Source organism: Sturnus vulgaris, chromosome 9, assembly GCF_052056855.1.
Source record: "Sturnus vulgaris isolate bStuVul1 chromosome 9, bStuVul1.hap1, whole genome shotgun sequence".
Lineage (NCBI taxonomy): Eukaryota > Metazoa > Chordata > Aves > Passeriformes > Sturnidae > Sturnus > Sturnus vulgaris.
Window position 1 is genome coordinate 2,520,946 of NC_142251.1, and position 23,059 is coordinate 2,544,004.

The window sequence follows — 23,059 nt, forward strand, 5'->3', positions numbered from 1 at the left end:
GCACAAATATTAAACAAAGCTGGGAACAAATGCAGGTATTAAAGAGTCACCAGAACTAAAATGAACTCTGTGAATTGTAGAGTAATTTATAAAGCAGCAGCTGCACCTGGGATGCACTGCTGGTGTGGAGAAGGAAAAGCCAAAGCACTGTCCAAAAATGACTCAGATCCAAACAAAACATGAGCAGTTTTTGCTCTGTACAGCACCAGGCCTGCAAGGAGCAGCCATCAGGGGTGACAGAATCTGGAAAAGAACAGCAAGAGTGCAAACAAACAGGAGATGCATCCAGCCTTACCTCCCGTGGCCCCGTGCTGAGGGATCCCAGCCACGCTCATGGAAATACCAGGAGTTCAATGCACATGAATTTATTGAGGCAAGACCAAACCCCAATTGAATTACAAAACATCTTTTGCTTTATTAGCTCAGATAGAAATAGAATTAAAAAGCAACAGCAAGGCTAACCGTGTAGTTTATCTAGAAAATTTAGTTACACCATATTGAGATGTCAAAATGATAACGAGTGTGGTGGCTGCAGGGATTCCTGGTGCACAGAGCAGCAATCAGTCTGCACTGGGGCTGAGGTAGCACCAGGAATCACGGAAAACACTGGCAACGTGACCACACCGAGATTGTTCTGCCATTGGGAGATTATCCCAGGCAAAACCGCCTCACCACAAGCACCACGACCAGCTGGAAAAGGAGCAGGAGGTGGCAAGGTTTAAATGTGGAGCCTTCTCTTCCTCCTGTTTTATACCTGCTGTTAATGCCATGCAGGTCTGTCTGTAACAAGCAGATCAATAAGAAAGAGACAAGGCAAAATAAGCCCTATTAGGCCAAGTCTCTACCCAATGCATTTTATGATCCCGGGTTCAATTAGACAAGGTGCTCGAACTTATCATGAGCTGCTAATTATGATTAATCTGTGCAATTTAGCAGTCTCTAATTAAAAGCAACAGCCTACAAACCTTACCTCGATAGCAGAGTGGGAGCCTGAAGGCAGTGGGAAGGGAGTGACAGCCATCTGGTTGACTGCATCTTCACTTCTGTACAACAAAACAACACCACGTTACACACCAAACCAGGCACGAAATTCTCCTTTGAGTTGGTTCTGCCCATTAAGAAAATACCTTCACTAGCATGACAACTGTTTTTTTACCAGAGTTAGAGCTTAGAAAATCACTTTATTTTTGCTCTGGGTCCTTGCTCCCCAACAGGTCACATCCCTCCATGGGACCAGAGGAGGCTCAGCTGGGACACACTGACTTCATGGCCTTTGGAAATCTAATTTTGTGTGGATTATCAGAGGATGCAGTTGGAGTTTATGGTCCCTACACATCCATAGATGTGCTCACACTTACTCAGCCTCTTTTAATGGTCTCTACATCTGTAAACTGCTTGTTTATAGTTTCACATTCACGTTACTGAAATACAATACCTGTTTTAATATAACAGATTGCTTTCTCTTTTTTTTTTGTTCATTTTTGCTGTGGTCTTTTCTAAACGATTCAATGTAAAACCTTGGAAGAGATTTTATAAAATGCAGGGAGAAGAGGAGATGAATGCTGATTCTCCCTACATACAAAGTAAATTATTTTTCCAAAATGCTTATGATGTATGGCATCTTTTTCTCTCTCTTTAAAACGCCTGTAAAGTTGACATCTGATTACTTTGGATTTTTATTTATCAGCATTCTGCCTTGCTGATGTTTTTCCTCGATTGCCATTTAAACTGATTTGTTTTCTGGAATTAGCTCTGCATTTTTTTTTGGCCTCTGTAAAACGAAACCAGGTAACAGATGTGTTCAGTGATATCATTTAAGGCAAATCATCACAGAATCACAGAATGGTTTGGGTGGGAAGGGACCTTAAAGCTCACCCAGTGCCACCCCAGCCATGGCAGGGACACCTCCCACTGTCCCAGGCTGCTCCAGCCTGGCCTTGGACACTGCCAGGGATCCAGGGACAGCCACAGCTGCTCTGGGCACCCTGTGCCAGCCCTGCCCACCCTCAAGGAGAAGAATTTATTCTCAAAATCCAATGTAAATTCACCCCAGCCACCTTAAAGCCATTCCCCCCTGTCCTATCACTTCATCCCTTTTCACAAAGTCCCTTCTCCAGCCTTTCTGCAGGAGGAATCAGTGATGCTGCTGCTCCACAGGTACAGTTCTTAGATGAAAGGAAGTGACTTCTCATGGCTCTGGTCCTCTTTACTGCATTCCATGTCACTGTGACACGAGCAGCATTTTTTCCTCTTTAATTTCTGGGATAAACTCTTAGATTATTATGTGCTTTTAACTCATTTTATGGAAGTGCCTGAAAGAAAAAAAAATCTAATTTTCCCCCTGAAGGGTTAAAACACATGGAGCTAGCATGTTGTGATCACTGTGAATCAGCACAGCAGCAAATGGGAGTCACAGGCACTCGAAAAGGCAAATCCTGCAGGCAGAGGTTGGTGAATTCATTTACTTATCTTCAGCCCCAGGCTCCGAGGAGCTGGCTGGGAGCTGCTCAGAGCTGTCCTGGCTCTCAGCCTCCCCTCCTGGCCCTGCTCAGAGCCCTGCAGCAGTGAGAGCCCAGGCTGGGAGTGGGCTCGTGGTGCAGAGATGCAGGGCCAGGACAAGCCCATGAATTTCATCAGCATTTCACAATTTCCAAGTGCATTTTACCCCACGGGGCATGTCGGGCAAGGACATTTCCCCTGCTCTTATCTTCGTGAGACATCGATCTCATTATGGCTGGTGCTTTTCTAACCTACAGGAATAAATCAGCACAGGAGAGGCCCCAGTGATTTTGTGATTTTTCCTTTTCCTGGCAATAGTTTATGTGAAGTACAATCAGCATGAAAACCAACCCCACTCTGCAGTTCACAATGCAGGCTGCATGCTGTGCAATTAGGAGCAAACATGGAAATAAAGAGGAACATATAGAAAAGCTTTTGTAAGAAATACCCTAAAAATTGCTAGACAGAAGCTCCATGACAAAATAAAGGTACAATTAATTATCCAAACTAGTTTTCACTTCATACACATACACTTTTGTATTTTTTTCCATCAGTGGGAAAAAAAAAATCTCTATTCAGCTTTAAGTGGATGGCCATTTTTATTCCAAGCAATAACAAAACCACTGATGGTAATTCCCCAGGGGGAAAAAAAAAAAAGCAAAAATATAAAAAACCCCAAGGTTACACAGTGTCACAACTTGTAATCTCCCCCTGCTAGGACTCGTACATATTTAAATACTTTAATGCTGCTTCAAAGGAGAATGCTTCAAAGCAGAATCAAAGTGGGAATATATTTTAAAGTGACAGATCTAATAATAAATAGCTGTTTTTGCTCTCCACTTCCACAAGTGTCCTCAACTAAAATGTGAATTTATTTATGACTAAAAGGAGCAATCATTTTCTTTTGATGCAGGGGCAGACAGCTTAGAAGTCTGAACATCATATTCAAATTACAGTGACTGCAGATGAGCATTCAACATATCTGCCAATATTTGCTCCAGAACCACCTCCAAAAAAGCTGTTCCCAGTTACTGGTGCTCAATATTGCTTGGGGTTAAGGTGTCTAAACCTTCACACTCGAGATAAAGGCTTCATTCCTTACTACATTTTACTTCTTTCTAATCTAAATAGGACCCTTGGACATCCCCCATCCTGTCTTGTAGACCAAAAATTAAAAGTCCTGATGTTTTGCTCCACCTGCACACTCTTGCAGCTTAAGCAAAGACAAAAATATTTACTACTGACTTAAAAACCACAAAAACTTGGTACAAAAGAAGCCTAAAGAGAGCCACATGCAAATAGAAATCCAAAGGGAGCACCCATTCCGTGCTGCAGGAAGGAAGCCTGAAGGGAAACTGAAGCTGGGTGCTGTAAGGCAAAACCAGGAGAAATCCCAAACCAGACCCACCGAGAGGGGCAACCCCAGCACACAAACGATTTAATTCCTCAAGGACACACTGAATTCCCCTCTGGGGGCTCCTGGCCACTTTTGACTCATCACAGATGTCCTCTGGATGTATAAACCAAGGGGGAAAAACCTCCTGCAAAATTGTCTGCAGCCACACAGCTCCTCAGCACTGAGAGAGAATTTGACAACAGCTTTGCAAAGGGCTGTGGATGCTTTTTGTGGGAATACATCAAGAATCAGCAGAAAAACCCAATAGCTTGTATGAAGCGACACAAAATCTTAGAACAGAGCTGTGGAACAAGAGGATAAATCTTTCCTCTGCAAGGTGACACCAGAACAAGAAATCTTGCAGATTATCTAAAGCTTATATTGCCCACATCCTGCTTGCTAAGTTAAAATAAAAAAATTAAATAAATAAGTCAGGGTCTTGTGTTTTCTCATCTTTGTCTTCCCTCTAGAAGCTCCTTTGGACACGAGGAGCTGCAGGAAAGCTGCACACTGAGCACACAACACTGGGCTTCTCCTCCAGCTGGGGCAAGGCAGGACCTTTGTGCTGTGCATCTTGCTGAAAAATCTCTCCCACAGCAGCAAGAACAGTCTTGTTCTGCACTTCCTCTCCATCCCCTCCCAATTACATGGGAGCCACAGGCACACGGGTATTTTAAATGAACAACTAATGTTCATATAAACTGCAGTTTAGGTCATCAAAGGTTTTGAAGGAGCCCAAATTACTGAATTTCCTGAACCATGTGCCTGTTCCCACACGTGTATGACAGAGAGGAGGAAACAGCTCTGGAGAAAGCAGGAAAAGTCCAAACTTGCTCACACACAGGGCCTGGCAAGGGCTTATTTTTAAAGCTTTCCCACATGAAAGAACCTCAGCAATCAAAGCAAGTAAAAACAGGAGTTTATACTCTTAAAATATGGCCAATTACATAGGTTTGAACGAACGCTAAAATAATTTTTAAAGCATGGCAGTATTTGAGAGTGGCACTAAACATTAAGATGTCACTTCTAGAGGCTCTGAAAGAAGAGCCCAAGTCAGAGCAATGGGGAGTGCTGAAGAACCCAGACATTCCCCAGTCCTCGGAGTAGAAGGATCCCTCTCCTCTGCACATCACCACAAATAACAGGAGATTACACCTGGAAGTGGAAGGAGGGGCTGGGTGACAGATTTGTGGGCTTCACAATCCCACCAGCAGGAAGCAGCAATATCAGAGCAGGGACTGCAGTGAGGGAGGGCTCAGGACAGGTAACAGATGGTATTTAAATCAGAAAAATCCCTCACTGTTAAAGCATTTCTCATGGTTCATAGCAGCAAAAGGCAATTTTCTTTTAAGGGATACAGGTAGAGCAAAGAGTGACTCACAGGACTGAACACAATGGGAGGATGGTTTGAAATCAGTGGAATTCACTTTGATTCAAGCACTCGGCTATATTTGATCTGCTTGTTATACCAACACTGAAGCACCAAAACAGATTAAAGGCAGTTAATTGAGCATGGAAAAAACACTGAGTTTGCTGAATCATAAAATTCTCACTGTAAAAGAGCACTCTGATGTAAACTGGATTTCCTACTCCAGATGTAAAATCTAATTATATTGTTTCATTATGCAAGTTACAGGGATGGACTTACAACACATCACTAAAACCCACAATGGGTAGAAAACACATCCTATTTTGGGAACTGGGGCACAGACACTCCTAAAACAAGCAAGTCCCTTTCACATATTATTACCTGGCTAATTCCTGTTGGAGAATCAGAGCAAGAATTTCAAAAGGCAACTAAGACATTACATCCCTTATTGCCCCTGAAGAAAGGAAAGTGACACTATAACTGCAAATCTTTTAGATGCTCTTAGAAGCTCAAGTAATTAATGAGAACACTGGGAAACAGGGCTGTGTTTAGACCTATATTTTGGAATCTGGCCAAAATCAACTGTTTTAAATAATCATCGTCAACCTAATTGAGGAAAAGATGCTCATAAAGCAGAGTGAGAAGCCTTCAAACATAAGGGGGTGTCTGTGATTCTCACAACAGCTACTGAGCTGTGTCTCATCAGCAAAAATTCCAGGAAAGGGTGGGAATGCAATTGTAACACTACCTGGGTGTAAAAAAGTGTGAACAGACTTTTATAGCACACATGGTAAGTCAGGATTTTAGCAAAAAAAGTCAAAAAGGCTGAGGATACCTTTTATCCTTTATCTTTGTCTAGAAAAAGAAATAAATTTGGGGTTGGAGCTGGATAATCTTTAATGTCCCTTCCAACCCAAACCATTCTATGATTCTCTGAAGTTATTTAATGATAGTTATTACAGCTCTCACAGAAAGGCTTTTCTGTGCCCAGGAATTTCTGGGCTTCTTTCACAACTGATTAAGGAGTTTATGGAAACATCCCCCTGCCCTGCACATGAACCAAAACACCAGGAATAGGAAAACCTGGATGCTGTTTCCTGCTTCCAAGTGGAAAGCAGCATGCTTATCACTCAGCATCCTCCATCTCAGGGAAAAAAAGGTCTCAGGGTATCAGAGAGGGCACTTGGAATAGCCCAGAAATTCCACCAGTTTGGATTTTATGCCCTGAATCAGCTCAGTCAGGACCTTTTTAGGCTGTGGATTGATGTGTTTCTGGAAAATTACAATCTACTCAGGTTTTTTTTCACTGGTGAAATGAGAATATTCATATTTTTATGAACATGAAAATCAAATTAATTTCTCTCACAACTCCAGCAGTCCATGCCATTTTGCTCTGGTGAGCTGTGGTGTAACTTAGCCAAAACATATCCAGAGGCACAGAAAGGCCACAGCTCATGTTTTCACTCAGCAGCATCCACTGGGTTTGTGGTCTGAGGTGGAGGAATGGGAAGCACCAAGACAGGCTGGGCTCATGGAACACAGTTTGCATGAGAAGAGCAAATAAAATCCACATTTAAGAGAGACAGCCTAATTTGTCTTTGCTAGAACTCGACCACACATCACAAAACAAGGGACATTGGTTTTCTCCTCATGTTTGGGGCAGTGCTCCAGTTACTAAGGACATCCTCTCAGTGGGAGAATTCCCTTTTATTGCTGCTCCAGTGGCTGCCTGGGCTGAGCAAACAGACCCATGAGTGTAAGGCCAAGAGCAGTGACAAGATTTTGTGCTCCTGGGAAGATGGAAGTTTACAATCTCAGCAGCAACATTTAAAAGTGTTGTGGTTTTTTTTTTTAACTCTGAGATGGAAACAAGAATCACTCAATGGTATTTCTAGTATCTCTTGAATATTTGAGATAAATTTTTGCCTTGAAACTCATAATCCAAAAAGGGTAATTTTAGCTAAGAACCTACATGGCCTTTGTGTCTCAAACACCAAGGATCTCCAGTCCATGGGAAGTGGAGCTGATGGGGCCCATCCCCTGCAGTTCTGCTTGGAGCTTGGCTTGGGCTTCCACAAGTTGTGGTTTTGCCTCTGGAACTTCCAAACCAGACACATTTTCCACAGGCAATTAAATAATGGTGAGTGAGCCGTGGGACGTGACGTTTAATTTTCAATGGCTGGGGAAAGTAACACAGGAGCTGCAGGCAAGAGAATTAATCTCCTCCAGATCCCCTGAGCTGCCAGGGATAGCAACTCATTCCTCACGGTGCTAATGCTGCTCTTCCATCATTTCTGGGCACGCTGCACCAGGCAGAGCTGTGGCAGTAAATGTACACATTTATATGCATTCACCCACAGATTATTACATTGTTCACAGGGAGGCTGTGGATGAGCCAGGAATATAAAACAATATCAAGTATGATGTATGTGTTGGTGGGAAGACCACCTTATAAAATGGCATGGGGGTAAGTGCCCAACAAAAGGCACAGCTGGAATTTATTCATAAATACACACCTATGGAATTCCAGCCTGTTAAAGCATGTATGAGTCCTGGGAAAGAGGCAGCTTCTTCCCAGACCTCCTGCCCAGGGTCAGAAGAGCAACACTTCCTGAACTACTGAGGGAATGCATGCAGGTGTCTTTAATCCATGTACAAAGAGGAAAAATTTTCATGCTTGGAGCAAAAGAAAAATGCCCACATGTAATTTTTATGCAGATGAAAGGATGTTTTAGCATATTCCCTCCCACACAATCCATCCCAGCGCTCCTTGGCAAAGTCAGGTTTCCCCTTTGTACAAACAAGCCCTTGCTCACTTTCAAAATCCTCTTTTGATGCCCACACAAAGGTATCCTTCATGATTCCACCCAGCTCGTGCTCCATGAGCTTCATCCCTGCTCCTCTCCCAGCAATCCCAAGGCTCTGCACCATTCCCACTCCCTCCTGGCTGGATGAACAAGCTGCCCTCTCCAACCCTGTGCTGAACCATCCCAAAGCACTTTAGGAAGCTGTGGGAGAAGCAGCTCCCAAGCCCAAGAGGAATAGCTCAAGTTTTCAGCAGACACCCCTAAAATAAGCATTCATTTCCATTTGATTTATTTTTTTTTTTACATTATTATGGAGAACCCTTCAACAGTTCCAAGAAGAACAGTCAGGGAAAAGGCTTTTTCACCTTCAAAGAGAACTAAGAGAGTTCAGCATGTGCAAAGCAGGATAAATATGTAAATATGTCATGGAATAGGCTAAAGTGCAACAAATGTTTTGATGAGAACTGTTCTTACCGTATGAAAACCAGCTTGACCTTTGATGGGGCAGTTTTAATGATTGCAGAAGCATTCTGGTGGCTTCTTCCATACAATATCTGATTGTTTATCTGTTAAAAGAAAATTATTTTCATGTAAGTGGAGGAGTACACCTTGTTCTAATTTATACCACCAAGACTTCCAAGTTTACTGTGGGATAAAGAGATAAGACTCAAAGAAATTGTGGTCTCCAAATCTTGATCTATATAAAACAGGAACCAATGCAGAGCTAATTTACTGCTATTAGTAAACCACAAATGAAAGAAATCTTTTTTTCCCCCCCACAGATCTCTTGGAATGGGTATTGAGGATTATTCCCAGATTTTTGGAAAACAACTTGATCTGAGGAGAATCACACAGATGTGACAACAGCACAGATGTTTAGACAGACACTCCTGCACTTTGCCTGCAGGCTCTGGCCATGGAGGAAAAGTGGCTGCTAAGATTGTGCTGACTCCTCAGCCCTGCTGAAGGAAACAGGAGTGGCAGTCAGGAACACGAAGGCCAATTTAATGATGCTGCCTCACTTTTGCTGTGCTGGATCCACACCTGAGCACAGCAACAGACACCAAGCACTGCTCTGGACACAAGGAAATGCTGCAGCTTCCAGGGAAAAACAGCCTGACCCAGGCCGTGGCTTGGACTGGTCAGCAATGGTGTGGCCACAGCACCAGGGCAGTGACCACTGACCCCTGTGCTGGGCACTGCTGGGCCACCTCCAGGGATGGGGTCAGTTCTGGGGTCCCCAAAGAGGCACATGGAGAGACTGGAGCATGGAAGGGAAAAGGGATGGGAGAGGATCTGGGGAACCAGGAGAGGCTGAGGGAGCTGGGAAGGGAATGGAGAATCCCTGAGGGAAATGGGAAGGGGCTGGAGAATCCCTGAGGGAAATGGGAAGGGAATGGAGAATCCCTGAGGGAGCTGGGGGGGCTCAGCCTGGAGAAAAGGAGGCTCAGGGGGAAATTCTGGCTCTGCACAACTCCCTGACAGGAGGGGACAGCCGGGGGGATTTGGGATCTGGGAACAGGGACAGGAGGAGAGGGAACAGCCTCAAGTCACACCAAAGGAGACTTAGATGGATATTTGGGAAAATCTCTCCATGGAAAGGACTGTCCAGGCCTGGCACAGCTGCCCAGGGCAGGGGTGGATTCACACCCCTGGAGGGATTTAAAAGCCCTGTGGATGTGGCATTTGGGGACACGGGGCAGTGGTGGCCTGGGCAGTGCTGGGGGAACAGTTGGACTCTGTGTCCTAGAGGACTTTTCCAACCTAAACAATCTTATGCTACAATACTGCAGTTTTTTCCTCCCACTCCTAAATTTACAACATAATATTTACATTCACATTTGATATACCAATGCTGCTTAAAACAATAACGACAACGGAGCCCAGGAACAATTTAGTCGTGATTATAGAAGGAATTTTTGTTACTGCAGATGTTTGTATTGGATTCTGGGTTTGTGATCTTAGAAGGATTTTTTTTTCATTCAAACAAGAAGTAACAGGCCAAGTCTTCCAGTCTGGTGTGATATGGGCTAGTCAGACTCATTAGGAATATTCATAAATCTTATTTTCAGAGGGTCAAAACATGATGCAAGTTCATCAGTTAAATAAGGACAATGCAAGGACAAGAATAAACCCCTCAACACTTGATTACTGATTGGGATTGAAGTGCAAAACTTTTACCAACCAAGTCTCCTACTGTACAAAGAAGGACCCAAGAAAGGTCTAAAAGGAAATAATATCATATAATATCACCATTCCCAAAGAGTTTGTATGGTTCTGTCTGCAACTGCCATGGTGGAAAGGGCAGGGTGAGAAGCAACATCCTGGGTCATGCTTCATTAATCAAACATCAATTTAAAAATCCAGTGGCAAAAATGAATGAATGCTCAGCTGCATTCTGGCTTCAAGCTCAACTTGAAATTTTCAGTGAGTTTGTTGACTTAATTTCTCTAAGTTGGAGAATAAATTGTTCTCTGGGAATACTGTATGCTTTACAAATTGTTTGGATTTAGTTAAATTACCATCCATTTTCCTAAACAGCAGACTTCTTAGATTAAAATTTATAGTCTTTACTCTGGCTAAATTAATCCTATTCACTACATGTATCAAATAGTCCAAAATTTAATTAGCTGTGAGCTCGGTCTCTAAGTTATAATTATTTAATTACTCCAGAATGAAAACATAATCAAAGTAATATATCTCCACAAGGTTTTGGACTGTCCTACAGAGTTATTACACCCAGTATTAATTTTTCTTTTTATTTTTTTTAAAAGTACACTTTCTTCTGCAAAATAAATTAATGCTCCGTTAGCTGCAGACACCACAGTGATGAGCAAAACACTAAAGCCTCCTTAAATAAAACAAAACAGAGAACATCTAGGATTTCAGAAGAAACACCATTTTAAATCTTTCAAATCAAATAAAGTAACACGTCAGATTACCCAAATACTACTCTGGGAGTCAAAACCCATAAATCTGTGCTTTGCTTTTTGCATTAGAGATTAGAGAAAAGTAAAACAAAGCCTTGACTAAGCAAAAGAAATAAACTGATCTAAATCAACCTCAACTCTTCTTTAAATGTCTCTTTCCATAACTCCTTGGAAAGTCAGCAGAGCTCAGAGAAAAGACAAAAACTTGCTGCAGGTATGAGGTCAGGTCAGCACACAAGTTCAGCCTTTCATGTAATCACACATTGCTTTATGGCAGATTTAATCACAGATCCCAAATGTACTGTTGCCTTCACCTACAAAAGTTTAGGTTTATAGTTTCATGCACTGAAGTAGCAGAAAGTACAAACTCACTGAAATCCGAGCTCTTGGGTTCAGAGGAAAATGTCTCCAGGATTGTTTGCTTCTCAAACTTTAATTTGCAGAAGAGAAACATTAGATATGGATATTAAAAAAAAACCCAACCCACACTGTTTTTACTACGTGGCAGTAATGGAAATCCATAAAATTAGTATCATCTGATTTTTATGAAAATCAAGTGAAATGATACCCCAAAGCTAGTAAAAATACTGGCTTAGCTTTCTGTAATAATTATTTCTTTGTACAATGCACTGGGTTCCTTCTTACCACAGGAATTGTAGCATTTCAAGATTCAACCAGACTCTCTGAAACAATGGGGAAAGTTTCAAAACCTTTTTTTATCAGTCAAATTTTATATACTGAAATCCCACAAAGTACATCAAGTAACAAAAGCATGAGGAAAAAAATTGGAGAGAAAAACTAATTAGAATGTGAATTTCCCTCTCCTCACCAGATTTCTTGCTGGGCACATGTTTAAACATGTGCATCATCTAAAGTGATCAGCAGACCATAAAATCCATAAGGACAGGAAATATCCTGCTCTGAGCTGGCAGCTGATGCCTGTGGTTCCCCACCTGGGGAGTGTGGAGAAAGGACATTGGGAGCCACAGATTGCCTGAGCCCTCCTGCCCAGCAACCTCCCCCTCCCAGCTTCACCTGCTGCCAGCCTGAAAATCACCCCCCAAACCCAGCCTGGGCTGGGGAACCTGCACACTAAACACCAAAAAAGGATTTGCAGCCTCTTCTGCAATGACCAAAAGGACGCTGGAGGAGTTTGTGCAGAGAAGCTGTGGCTGCCCCATCCCTGGAAGTGTCCAAGGACAGGAGGGAAAGGGACTGGAGCAACCTGGGATACTGGGAGGTGTCCCTGCCCAGGGAAGGAGATGGGGTTCAAGGTCCCTCCCAAACCAAACCATTCTGTCATCCTGCTCTGTGATTCCCCAACAAATAAACTGAGAATTAAATGCCAATCTGCCACATCTTAGAACAGAAATGACACTGTGAGTTTGGCTGGGGAGCTCATTTACTTGGGCAAAATACTGCTGTATCTATTATATTATTACAGCATAACTTCTATTTATCTAAGCACCTTATAATAAAATAGCAATAAAAATGCATTTAGCACAAAAGCTCTCTGGCTTTGAAATATGACAAAAATGGCATAAAGAAATAAAATGTAATAATTGTCTCTCAGGCAACAGTCCAGAATGGACAATAGGCAAACTTTTACAGCAATTTTTGCCTCTGAACACTGGCTTTTACTCTTTCAAAAGGTGCTGTGGCCTCACAGAATAAAACACAGACAGGGCTGGGTGGGAAAGAACCTTAAAGCTCATTTCATTCCAACCCTGCCATGGGCAGGGAAAATTCCATGTCCAAAGAAGCAGCTTCTTTCCAAACCCTGCCCCATCTTCAGCAAGAGAAGGGGAGGTGGCAGAACACCCCAACATCAGAAATTCAGCATCAGAGGGCTCCAAACAGCCTGGTTTATTAATGGAGCTCCACTGACACGGGGAGATGATAATAATAACAATGATAATAATGATAACAGCAGGGTGGATTTTGCAGTGTGAACAGGACAGGCCCATGCAGAGCTGAGGAGCAGCAGGACTCGAGGCACAGGTAGAGCTCCAGGTGAACCTGCTGAGGGCCATGCTGGGCACAATCAGCCCCAGCACTGAGCCCAGCCTAACAAGACACGAAGCAGTGCAGGCACCTGCACTAAACCAGCACGAGAGAGAGGCAGGAGCACCACAGATGGTTCCTTTGCTTGGGGAAAGAATGGAAAAGCAGAACTTGTGTCCTGTTAAAAAAAAATAAATTCTTCTGTGCAGGGACCAAATTCTGGCCTGAGTAGTTTTCCCACGTGTATAAAAGTAGGATGAAAGCACCTTCTTCCCTCAAAAAGCTGTTTTCTTTGCAGCACATACCTATCCAAAATACATCACTGAAGAGGTATTAAAAATTAACGTTCACATGAAGGTTTTTTATGTGACCTGCATTTCCATCAGTGTCAGGTTGTGTAAAAACAAGCCAGGATCATGCCCCCAAACTGCTACAGTTGTTTGCAGAAGCTAAAAGTGAGCTGGTATTTCATTAGTTCAGCAACAAAAGATTTTATGAAAAAGGAGCTGAGGCAGCCTGGCAGCATCCCACATCCTTCAATTGAATCCAATCAAACTCCAGTTCACAAGAAAAATGAACAGGTAATATCTATCTGTCTAAATGGCCATCCCATTAACCTGAACTCCATCAGAAGCCACAGGGAATAATCTGCACACCCTGCTGTGGCATCCTCTGCTCTAATGGAGCAAGACTGGCCAACTGGGGCATCCCAGGACAGCCCAGAAATGCCAGAGGCTTCCCAAGATGTGAATCCCTTCTCTTGCTGAGACATTCCAGTATTGAAAACTGGGGTGTAATTAAAAGTGCAGATGCAAACGTACTTTAAACATGCAGCCAGGTCAGAACCAGACTTGAGTTCTGTCCTCCCACTGCCCATGGCTAATGCACAGCCCATCCCTTTGAATTTATCCTTTCCTATAAGGAACTGTACTCCTGTGCCCACTAATGGCACATCTTAAACTGGATTGCAAAGATAAACAAGGTAGTTACTAAAGTCTCCTTGAATTTTTAATTTGAATCTTGGCAATTTCGAGATGGAGAATCTCACTTTCCTTCTACTGAAAGGAAAAAAAACCCCTCGTTTTGTTTCCAATTTAACAAGGAGAGGAATGAGGGCAACACCATCACTTTGGGAAATATAACTCCTTATAATGTGGCTCATCCATTGAAAACTCAGCCTTGAGGTACATGTGATTAATGTAATTAATGGCACCTTTTCATGTACTTAACTTTAGATTCTCTGCTCTACCAGCAACTACCTATGATATGAAGAGGAAAACAGTGCCATATGTTCTTTCAACATACCCAAAATTGAAATATTTTCCATTTCTTTTTACCGTAAGAATTCAGTGCCAGGGACAGAAAAAACATCATTCTGAAGGAGAAAGCAATTTTCCTACCCTACTCCATTATGGTCCAGACTTTCATACCTTTTCTCACACTTAAAATGAAATCAACTTCAGACGATGGTGTTTTTATAGCCAAAAAAAAAAAGTCTTTCTTGTACTATGTGTATTGAAACCCCCTAATTACAGAACTGTTAGAAAATGACAAATGCTTGGACAATTCTGACTATTCCCAGGGTACCCCCAGGCAGTCAAACTGCTCTTTCTTGTGTCAAGAAATGTGAAAAAATAGGTGGTTTTCTGATTGCACAGAGAGTTGCTGAAAGATCAAAGCATCACCACCCACGGAGAGCAGCAGGTCAGCAAATCCTGCTCCTCAGTGAGAGTCTCTCTCCAAGGGGAAGATCCCCAGGGATGGATGATTTTTTTAAACCACTGAAGCAATCACGACGTGGGGAATCACTGCAGGTACCGCAGCAAAATGTCATTTTGCAACAGCCCAAAAACCCAGGTGAAGTGAAGGAAAAGCTGCATTTTCAGGCTGAAGGTGAAGCAAGGAGACTGGAGAAAAAGTGAAGACAAAACACTCCACTTGCTAACGAGCTCTCTTGCCTTGTGGGTGAACTCGTGCCAGACACAACTAAAGAAAATAAGTATTTTAAGTTGCAACAGATCAAAACAGATTATAGCATGAAATTTATTTTCAGGAGGGGGAATATCCCTGTCATCTGTAAAAACACATATGGCAACGTTGAGGGGGTTTTGGCTTTTTTTTTAACGTGAAGTGTGAATTTCCTTGTAAACCACACATGCACTCCAAGGACTGATTTACTGTCCCCTTCCTGCCTTCCAGCAGCCCCTCCCCATGCAGAGCTTGTGAACATGCTGAGAGCACAGACTTTGCTGACAAGACATTGCTTTTCACAGGCCAGTGATTTTTGTTTCACTGCAGACACATTTACCTGCCAAAGGCCAAGTTCTCACTTGGCATAAATCAGCACAGCTCCTCGCTCAGCCACCTAATTCCACGTGCAGGCTTTAAATAAAGGCTCAGGATGCCTCTCCCAAAGGGAACAGTTACCTCCAGGAGTTCATCCCCCAAAGTGCATCCAGGACACAATTTTACTGGGAGGAGTTCATCCCCCAGGAGTTCAACTCCAGGAGTTCATTCCCTAAGTGCATCCAGGAAAAAATTTTACCTGGATGAGTTCATCCTCCAAGTGCATCCAGGACACAATTTCACCTCAAGGAGTTCATTCCCAAAGTGCATCCAGGAAAAAAATTTTACCTGGAGGAGTTCATCCTCCAAGTGCATCCAGGACACAATTCTACCTCCAGGAGTTCATCCCCAAAAGAGCATCCAGGAAAAAGTTTACATGGTGGAGCCAATCCCCCAGGAGTTCAACTCCAGGAGTTCATCCCCCAAGTGCATCCAGGAAAAAATTTTACCTGGAGCTCATCCCCAAGTGCACCCAGGTCACAATTTTACCTCCAGGAGCTCATCCCACGAGCATCCAGGTCACAATTTTACCTCCAGGAGCTCATCCCCAAGTGCATCCAGGACACAATTTTACCTGGAGCTCATCCCCACGTGCATCCAGGACACAATTTTACCTGGAGCTCATCCCCAAGTGCATCCAGGTCACAATTTTACCTCCAGGAGCTCATCCCCGATGTGCATCCGCCCGTCCCGTCCCGCGGGGCCGTCGGGGTTGATCCCAACCACGAAGATGCTCATCCTGGAGCGGTCCTTGTTGCCAGCCAGGCTGAGCCCCAGCCCATTCTTGTCTTTCTCCAGCTCAATAATGTGCAATTCTCCCGGGAGATCTGCATATCTCTGCCTGATTTTTTCTAAAAAGGTCAAAACGTAAAGGGAGTTAGAGTATGAAGCGAGTTACATGCAGATGTTCAAGAACACGCACAAATATGCCAGAAATTTATGGCTTCTCAGCAAATAAGTGTTTTTAACAGAGGTCTTTTCAGCACAGACTCTAAAATACCATTTGCTCCATGTGTATCAGTCACACAGGAAAATGCAGCATCAGCTGCAAATATTGTTCACATTAAACCCATACTATTTTAATTATTTGTACAACAGCCTGGTTCCAAACCAAAACTTTTCTGAAAGGAGGGTAAACAAGGAAATTCCAGAGGCACCTTTACCTTACAAAACCCATCAAATTCAGGAAACTCTCGTAAAGTTCGAGCTGGTTAATTAACCACTGAGGGAAACTGAAGCACTTAATGGCTCAAACACCACTGCAAGTTCACATCTCAAGGTAAAACCTTCTCCTTCTTCCTGGTGACTCAGGAATCTTCTCAGCACGCTCTGCTGAACTTGACGGGCTGATTACGCAGAGCAGATGTCAGAGACAATGGAGATGAGTGATTGCATTTTTAAATGCAGCCTCACCTGATATTAAGGTAGTTATTTGTCTTTCATCTGCATTTCAAGCATTCCTGTGACAGGGCTTGATGTATTTCCAAAGTTATTCGGAGCACACAGCGTGGCTGGGGATGCTGACAGGTTAATCTGAGTGTGTTTTCACCACTGGCATACAAACATCTATCACCTTTGCTGGGGAGGGCAGCTCTTTCCTGTCTGCTTTCCCTTTTCAGATTTTAAACCACCACCTGCACCCTTCAGCTGAGCCACACATTTGAAAAAGCAAATCAAAGTATATCCCTGTGGCTGGGTGTCACCTTTAGCACACAGCCCAAGGTGAAAGAAACTGCTGCATTATGCATGAAAAGGAGAAATAAGGGATATTATATGTTCAACCATATCCCTGAGTCAGCAGCAGGAGCTAGATCAATATTAGCTACCACCACTCTCCTGGGGAAGCATATTTTAATAGTATGATTTAACTGCTGTAGTGAATGTTCCCATGACAACAAGAAAGAGGGAAAAGAGCTGGGCAAGGTGAGAGGGAGGCAACCAAAAGTGAATAAAAACTGCTGAGAAGAAAGAAGACGAGGTAGAGATGCTCCTCCCACCAGCCCCTGTGCTGCCAGGGTGATTGAGCTGAACATGGGACATTCCCAGTGGCTCTTCTCTCCAAGAATTCTCTTCCTGAGTAATTGTTCCAGCTGCAGCAGCCCCTTGTGCCTTGGCAGAGCCCACTGGGACATGGAGAGCATCTCCAGCCCCAGCTGCACCCAGGAGAATTACCCACACTGAGAGCAGCACAGGCACCAGCCAGCTCTCCCCTCGCTGTATTTACGAGCTCAAAATCCCCAGTGCCTGAGCCTAAAACCCCCAGAATGTACAGCCAGGGTGAGATGTTATTCCTGGAAAGCTGCTGAAGCCCTACAGAGGTCTGCATACAATAAGAATATCACAAAAAAAATTTAGAAAGGTCATTTGTTACTATCAATTCTATGCCCCCAAAAAATTCCTGTAACTGTGTTAAATGGCAATCCATGCAGCTGCATGGTTCTTTAATGTATTTCTTAACTAATGGGGTCAACATGTAATTAGAGATGTGGTTTGCTACATGGATTTGGAAATTGTTTTGTCTTCTTAGTAACAGAACAGCAAGACAGGAATGGTCTCAAAAAATGGTGTTTCTGAAAGCAAGGAAGATACAGCCACACTTGGTTTGTTCACAGCACTGAAGTTTAATTTCTTTGCCCACAAAAGGCCAAGTCCAGACCTGAAGAGCTCTAAGACATTTGCTGCCCACCACAATTAAACAAATAACTCATAACAGCACAGCAAGGAGCTGCAGCACACCCCAGAACAGGGCACCAGCAAAAAAGGTTTTTTCTTACTGATTGCAATTTTGTGGCTAAAACTAAGAACGGGAGCTGGAGGGCTGCTGTCCATCACTCCCTGCCACAGCTCCCTCCACTGCTTGTTGTACATGGGTAACACATCTCACTTCTGTTTGCCAGGAGCAAGGAACACGTCCAAAGCAGCATTTTAACAACTCACAGCCGGGTGCACAGGCAGGAGCTGAAGGAGCAAGGAAAACACACACACACACACACACACACACACACACACACACACACACACACACACACACACACACACGTTTAAATGCAGTGCAGATGAGGCTGCACATCTTCAGAGATTGCCTCAAAACTCATTCCTGGCTTGTCAGTAAAACCACCTGAAATTCCCCAGCATGAGCAGCCCTGTGACACTGCAAACACACATTGCTCCTGCCTCTGAGACCGAGGGTAATCTGTAATTCCACCGTGTTTCCTCCCCAGAAATGAGTTTTCTTACATGGGGGAAATGTTGGCAGTTCAGAACCACATGTACGTTCCTCTCTGAGCTGGGCTGAAACTAAAAGTGAGCTTTAGTCCTTCAAAAATCAGTAGTTTGGGCAATTGCCTGGGATGGGACAAAGCCTCACTAAAATTCCTGGTCTGCCAGCGTTGGGCCAGGTCTGGAAACTTGGTGAGTTGAGTCCCAGCTCTGTGCTCCAGCTGTGCCAAAATGCCCCACTGTGGGAACAAATTTTGAGTAAATTAAAAATTTACCCGGGCAAGAAGCAGAGACCAAGCCCAGGGTTGGTTGCTTTATTTGTAAAGGGGCTGGGTTGTTTTCTTTGGGTTTTTTTTTAAAGCATCTTCCCTATTGCAATATTTGTTGGAAAAAATCCTTACTTATAACAGAAGGAAGCCTCTGTGTGAACTAAGCCCTTGATTCTAAATTATCACATTCATTTCCAAAGCAGCTATTCTGTGATTTGAAATGGCTGAGGTGACAAGAGGTAAAACAGAGGGAGATCAGAGAGGGAGGATGAGGATGCTCCGAGCCAGCCCCATCTCCATCCTGGCAGGAGGATCTGCTGTCCTGGAGAAGGGACAAATAGAGACCCCTGCTTTTAAAATCCACCCTCTCCTAGCATGGGCTGCCTCCTCCCTGGCCAGCAGAAGGTTCTGGCTCTCCCCAGTCCCATCTCCTGCAGCTCAGCCAGGAAGAGCTGTCCTGGCCAGGCAATAAAATGACAACAAATTCCCAGCGGTGCTGCCTCACTCATCCAATCTGCATACAAATATCCTCTGAGCATCCAGCTGACTTCCTACAGCACTGCCATGGTAGCCTCACTTTGCCTTTTAATAAGGATCTCACAAGATTATCTTAAACAAGTATTTACTGCTTAAACAAACCTGCATCTAAGGCATCCTCTTTTTAATGCCTTTTTTCAGCTGTTTTTTCTCCCCTCCAGCTGGTATCAGTTTTCAGCTCCCTGCCTAGGGTTGGGGAGCCAGCTAGCATCTGCTTTTGCAAAGAATTCCATTATCTGCATTCATTACCAGATACTTTACACGAGGCAATTGTAATTCTGTTGTTGCTGCATCACACATGGGACACGAATCTCTTGTTTTGGCACAACTCGGGGCTGTTTCCACATTCGGTGACAATATGCCCATCACAACTTCTGCAAACACATCTCACCAAGGATATTTCACCAGCTAATACTGCAGCCAGCTTCTCTTAAAAATACCACGCAGATGTAGCACGAGCCAAAAGCACGAGTAAACGCTTTAGTGATCACTCCTGCAATGGTATTTCCCAGTTATATTAGCAGACAATTACATTTCAAAGGGGAAACCCTGGAAATGGGAGGCAACTGCTCTCAAACAATCTACTGTTATGCTGCTGCATGTTTCCCTGCCTCAGCCACTATTCCTATTATATTAAACAGAGAGATGAAAGAAATAAATGGGGACAATATGGTCAGGATATTGGAGTTTGCAACGATCTAGTCCTGCAACAAATACACAATTTATCACCAATGCCACAGCTAGACACTGCTTCTCAGGAAGAAAAAAGGCTCTTTAAATGACAGATATATACTTATATATATATGTATAGATAAATAGATAGATATAAAGCACTTGCAAAGGGCTGAAGAGCCTGTTTCCCAAACCTGCTGAAACGTCCAGTTAAATGAGCTGAAAGGGAAGAGGTGTTGCTTTGGAAAATTGGTGTCTTTTCGTGATGTAAATGAGAGTCTATCCAGAAAAGGTGAAAAAGAGGAAAGAAAAAAGCTCTGGATGACTCAGCGAGGTGATTTGGTTTAGTACCAAATGCTCAATATTAAAAATGTCAAGGCAAAAATATAAAGAAAAGGGGGAAAAGACCAGAAAGAGAGACAACAGCTGATATTTGAATATAGAAGGTGATGCTGAGGATTTTCCATCCCTCTTGTGTCGCCTCAGATCTCTATTAACAGCATATGCTGGCTTTTGGAGATCTCATTTATCAGCCTGGGCTCGTTCTAATGCATTTATCTCCCATTTTCATCCCACAGCACAAAACCTGGTTACAGCCCTGGCCCTTCCCAGCACAGCTCAGGCAGTGCTGCAGCAGCACAGCTCCTCACTGGGTAGTGACAGACATCAGAATGCAGGCAGCATCCACTGCACAGAGCCAACCCCGCATATCAAGCAACCAATTCCCTTCTTGATTTCACTACAAACATTAAAAAAAATTAATGTAGGAAGTCCCTTGAAAGCTAACCCTAAAGCTGTGAGGGCAGCACGTCTAATTTACTGATTACAATTTACAAGAACCTAAATAAGCATATTGAAGGGACCATAATTGAACAAATGGGGTTTAGAATTCTCCCACTACTAATAATATAATAAGCTTATTGTTTTAATCTTCCCACTAGCCCTCTATTCAGCTCCAAGGAGGCAGAGAGTTCTTCAAACCTTATCTCAAAAGTGATGCACTCATCTGTTTTCATAAGCTTTATAATAGGGTATTTCTATAATGCTTTTCTAAATTCCATTAAGTCGTTACAATTCTTCTCTCAGTGGTCAGCAAGAATGAGAAAAATAGGACAGTTGTATTCAAAAATCTAAATGGAAGGGCCAGAGATCCTGTTCTCAGCAGTCCCCCTCCCTCAGGTGATGAGAGGTGTATCCTTGTGAGTGCTGTTATCTCCAAAGCTGGGGGCACAGAGAGGTCCCCACCTGACCCAGACACTCAGCATCCCCCACAAACTCCCTCTGGCAGCACCTGGCTTCATGGACACCATTTGGAAATCATTTCCCAAACCTGAAGTGACGATTTGCAGGGAAAAACAAAACTCAATTTTCCCTTTGGCAGACTTCAATTAATTCTCCCAGTTAAGAAAAAAAGAGCTCCACGGCCCCTTCTTCCCCAAAATACTGTCAGCCAAAATATTCTCACATTGCTTTAAATTCCGTGAGGGAGAGAGCATGCACAGGTGCCACAAAGAGCCCAGGTGTGGGCTACACACTCTGACAAATACAGCTCACAAAACCTCAAGTGAAAAACTAGCAAGCATTAAACTCTCCTGAGACAATATTCTTACCCTAAGCTGAGAATTCTCTCTTTTCCTCTTGTTTTGTGTGAAGGATTCAGGCTTTTATTCGGGATCTCAAAGTTTCTTCTCGCTGCTCCCTCCAGCTCCAATTCTGTTTTGCTCCTCTCGTTCTCAGCTCACAAAAGGAAACTTTCCTGCTCCCCCTAAATCCCACCTGTCCCTCACATCACTTTTTACAGAAGATGGAAATTCCTGCTGGTGCTTGTTAAGCCATCCAGGAAGAAGGGGATAATGAGAGCCTCCACAATCCTACTCAAGTATCATTTCAGCCTGCTCCCCTGAGCAGGTGGCATTTAGAAACTGTCACCATTAATTACTTCTTCCTATAATCAAAGGAACCATCACATCCCCAAAGACAACAGCACAGAGAAAAGTGACTGAAAACCAGGCTAACTGTGGTCCTTAATATCAGAGAGCACCTCCAATGCTTGCACCATTTCACACCAACATTTTGCACAAATGGAATTTTTACCAACAATTTTTTTCCTTATTCAGGCCCAAAGCTTCATTCTGAGGCTGCTCTTCCATTCCACAGCATTTAAGTCCTCCGAGGAAGAGATATTGTATGTTTTTCTTGTTTTAATTAGATGAGAAGGCCATGATGAGCCTATGTTTATCTGGGATCTTTTAAAAGGAGATTTAGTGGAAGTGTGCTAAATAGAGCATCCCCATGCTAGTAATTGGTGATTATTAGGGAATCTGCCTTCCCCTGCACACAATCCTTCCACTCATTTGCCTTCCAAATGATGCATTAACCCCCATGCAGGCACTTGGGTTTGCTCAGAAGTGACCTCCTCTGGGTGCTGTGGCAATCAGTGACTCGCTGGAGCTGAGCTGGGGGTGCCCCTGCTCCAGCTGATGCTCCCCAGGTCCTGCAGGCTTTGGAGGAAAGCAATGACCATTCTGGGAAACTGGGTGTTTCTGCTGGAGCATCACACTGCCACTGCTTGATTAGACACAACCAAATAGCAACAAAGACTTTTTTTGGTCCTTTTGATAAAATCCTCTGTTAAGATACAAATGGTGATGTGTAAAAATATATCACGTCGTGGTTATGCCTGGGCTGTGAAATGCCAGACTGAAGGCGTTTTGGAGTAATTAAATCCTGAAAATGTGAGGTAGGTTCCAATGACAGCTGCTGTAGACCCGCTTTTTTAAGAGAGAAAAATCCCATTAAAAACACTTTAATGTAAATATCCCGATGTATTTTGTGGCACTACGCTGCTGAAGTCAGTGAAAGCCAACACCCTGCACTCTCCAGAGCTCCCCCAGCTCGGGAGCATCCTGGAGATAAGGCTCAGTTATCTCTGCTGCAGCTCCCCGAGGAAAACAGCCTCACACAGCTCTCTGGGAAGCCTTGGTGAGAGAACAGGGCAGGAGCATCAGGAA

The 23,059-nt window shown here is 43.5% G+C and overlaps 1 protein-coding gene across 1 annotated transcript in view; it reads right to left on the reverse strand.

Annotated features, from left to right (window-relative positions):
* PATJ (PATJ crumbs cell polarity complex component) overlaps positions 1–23,059 on the reverse strand; it is a 137,997-nt gene that overhangs the window by 38,843 nt on the left and 76,095 nt on the right. The window contains exons 28-30 of the mRNA XM_088169636.1: positions 16,006–16,202; positions 8,546–8,637; positions 971–1,043 (exon numbers count right to left, since the gene is read on the reverse strand). Of these exons, the coding sequence (XP_088025762.1) occupies positions 971–1,043; positions 8,546–8,637; positions 16,006–16,202 (362 nt within the window). The remainder of the gene's footprint in view (positions 1–970; positions 1,044–8,545; positions 8,638–16,005; positions 16,203–23,059) is intronic.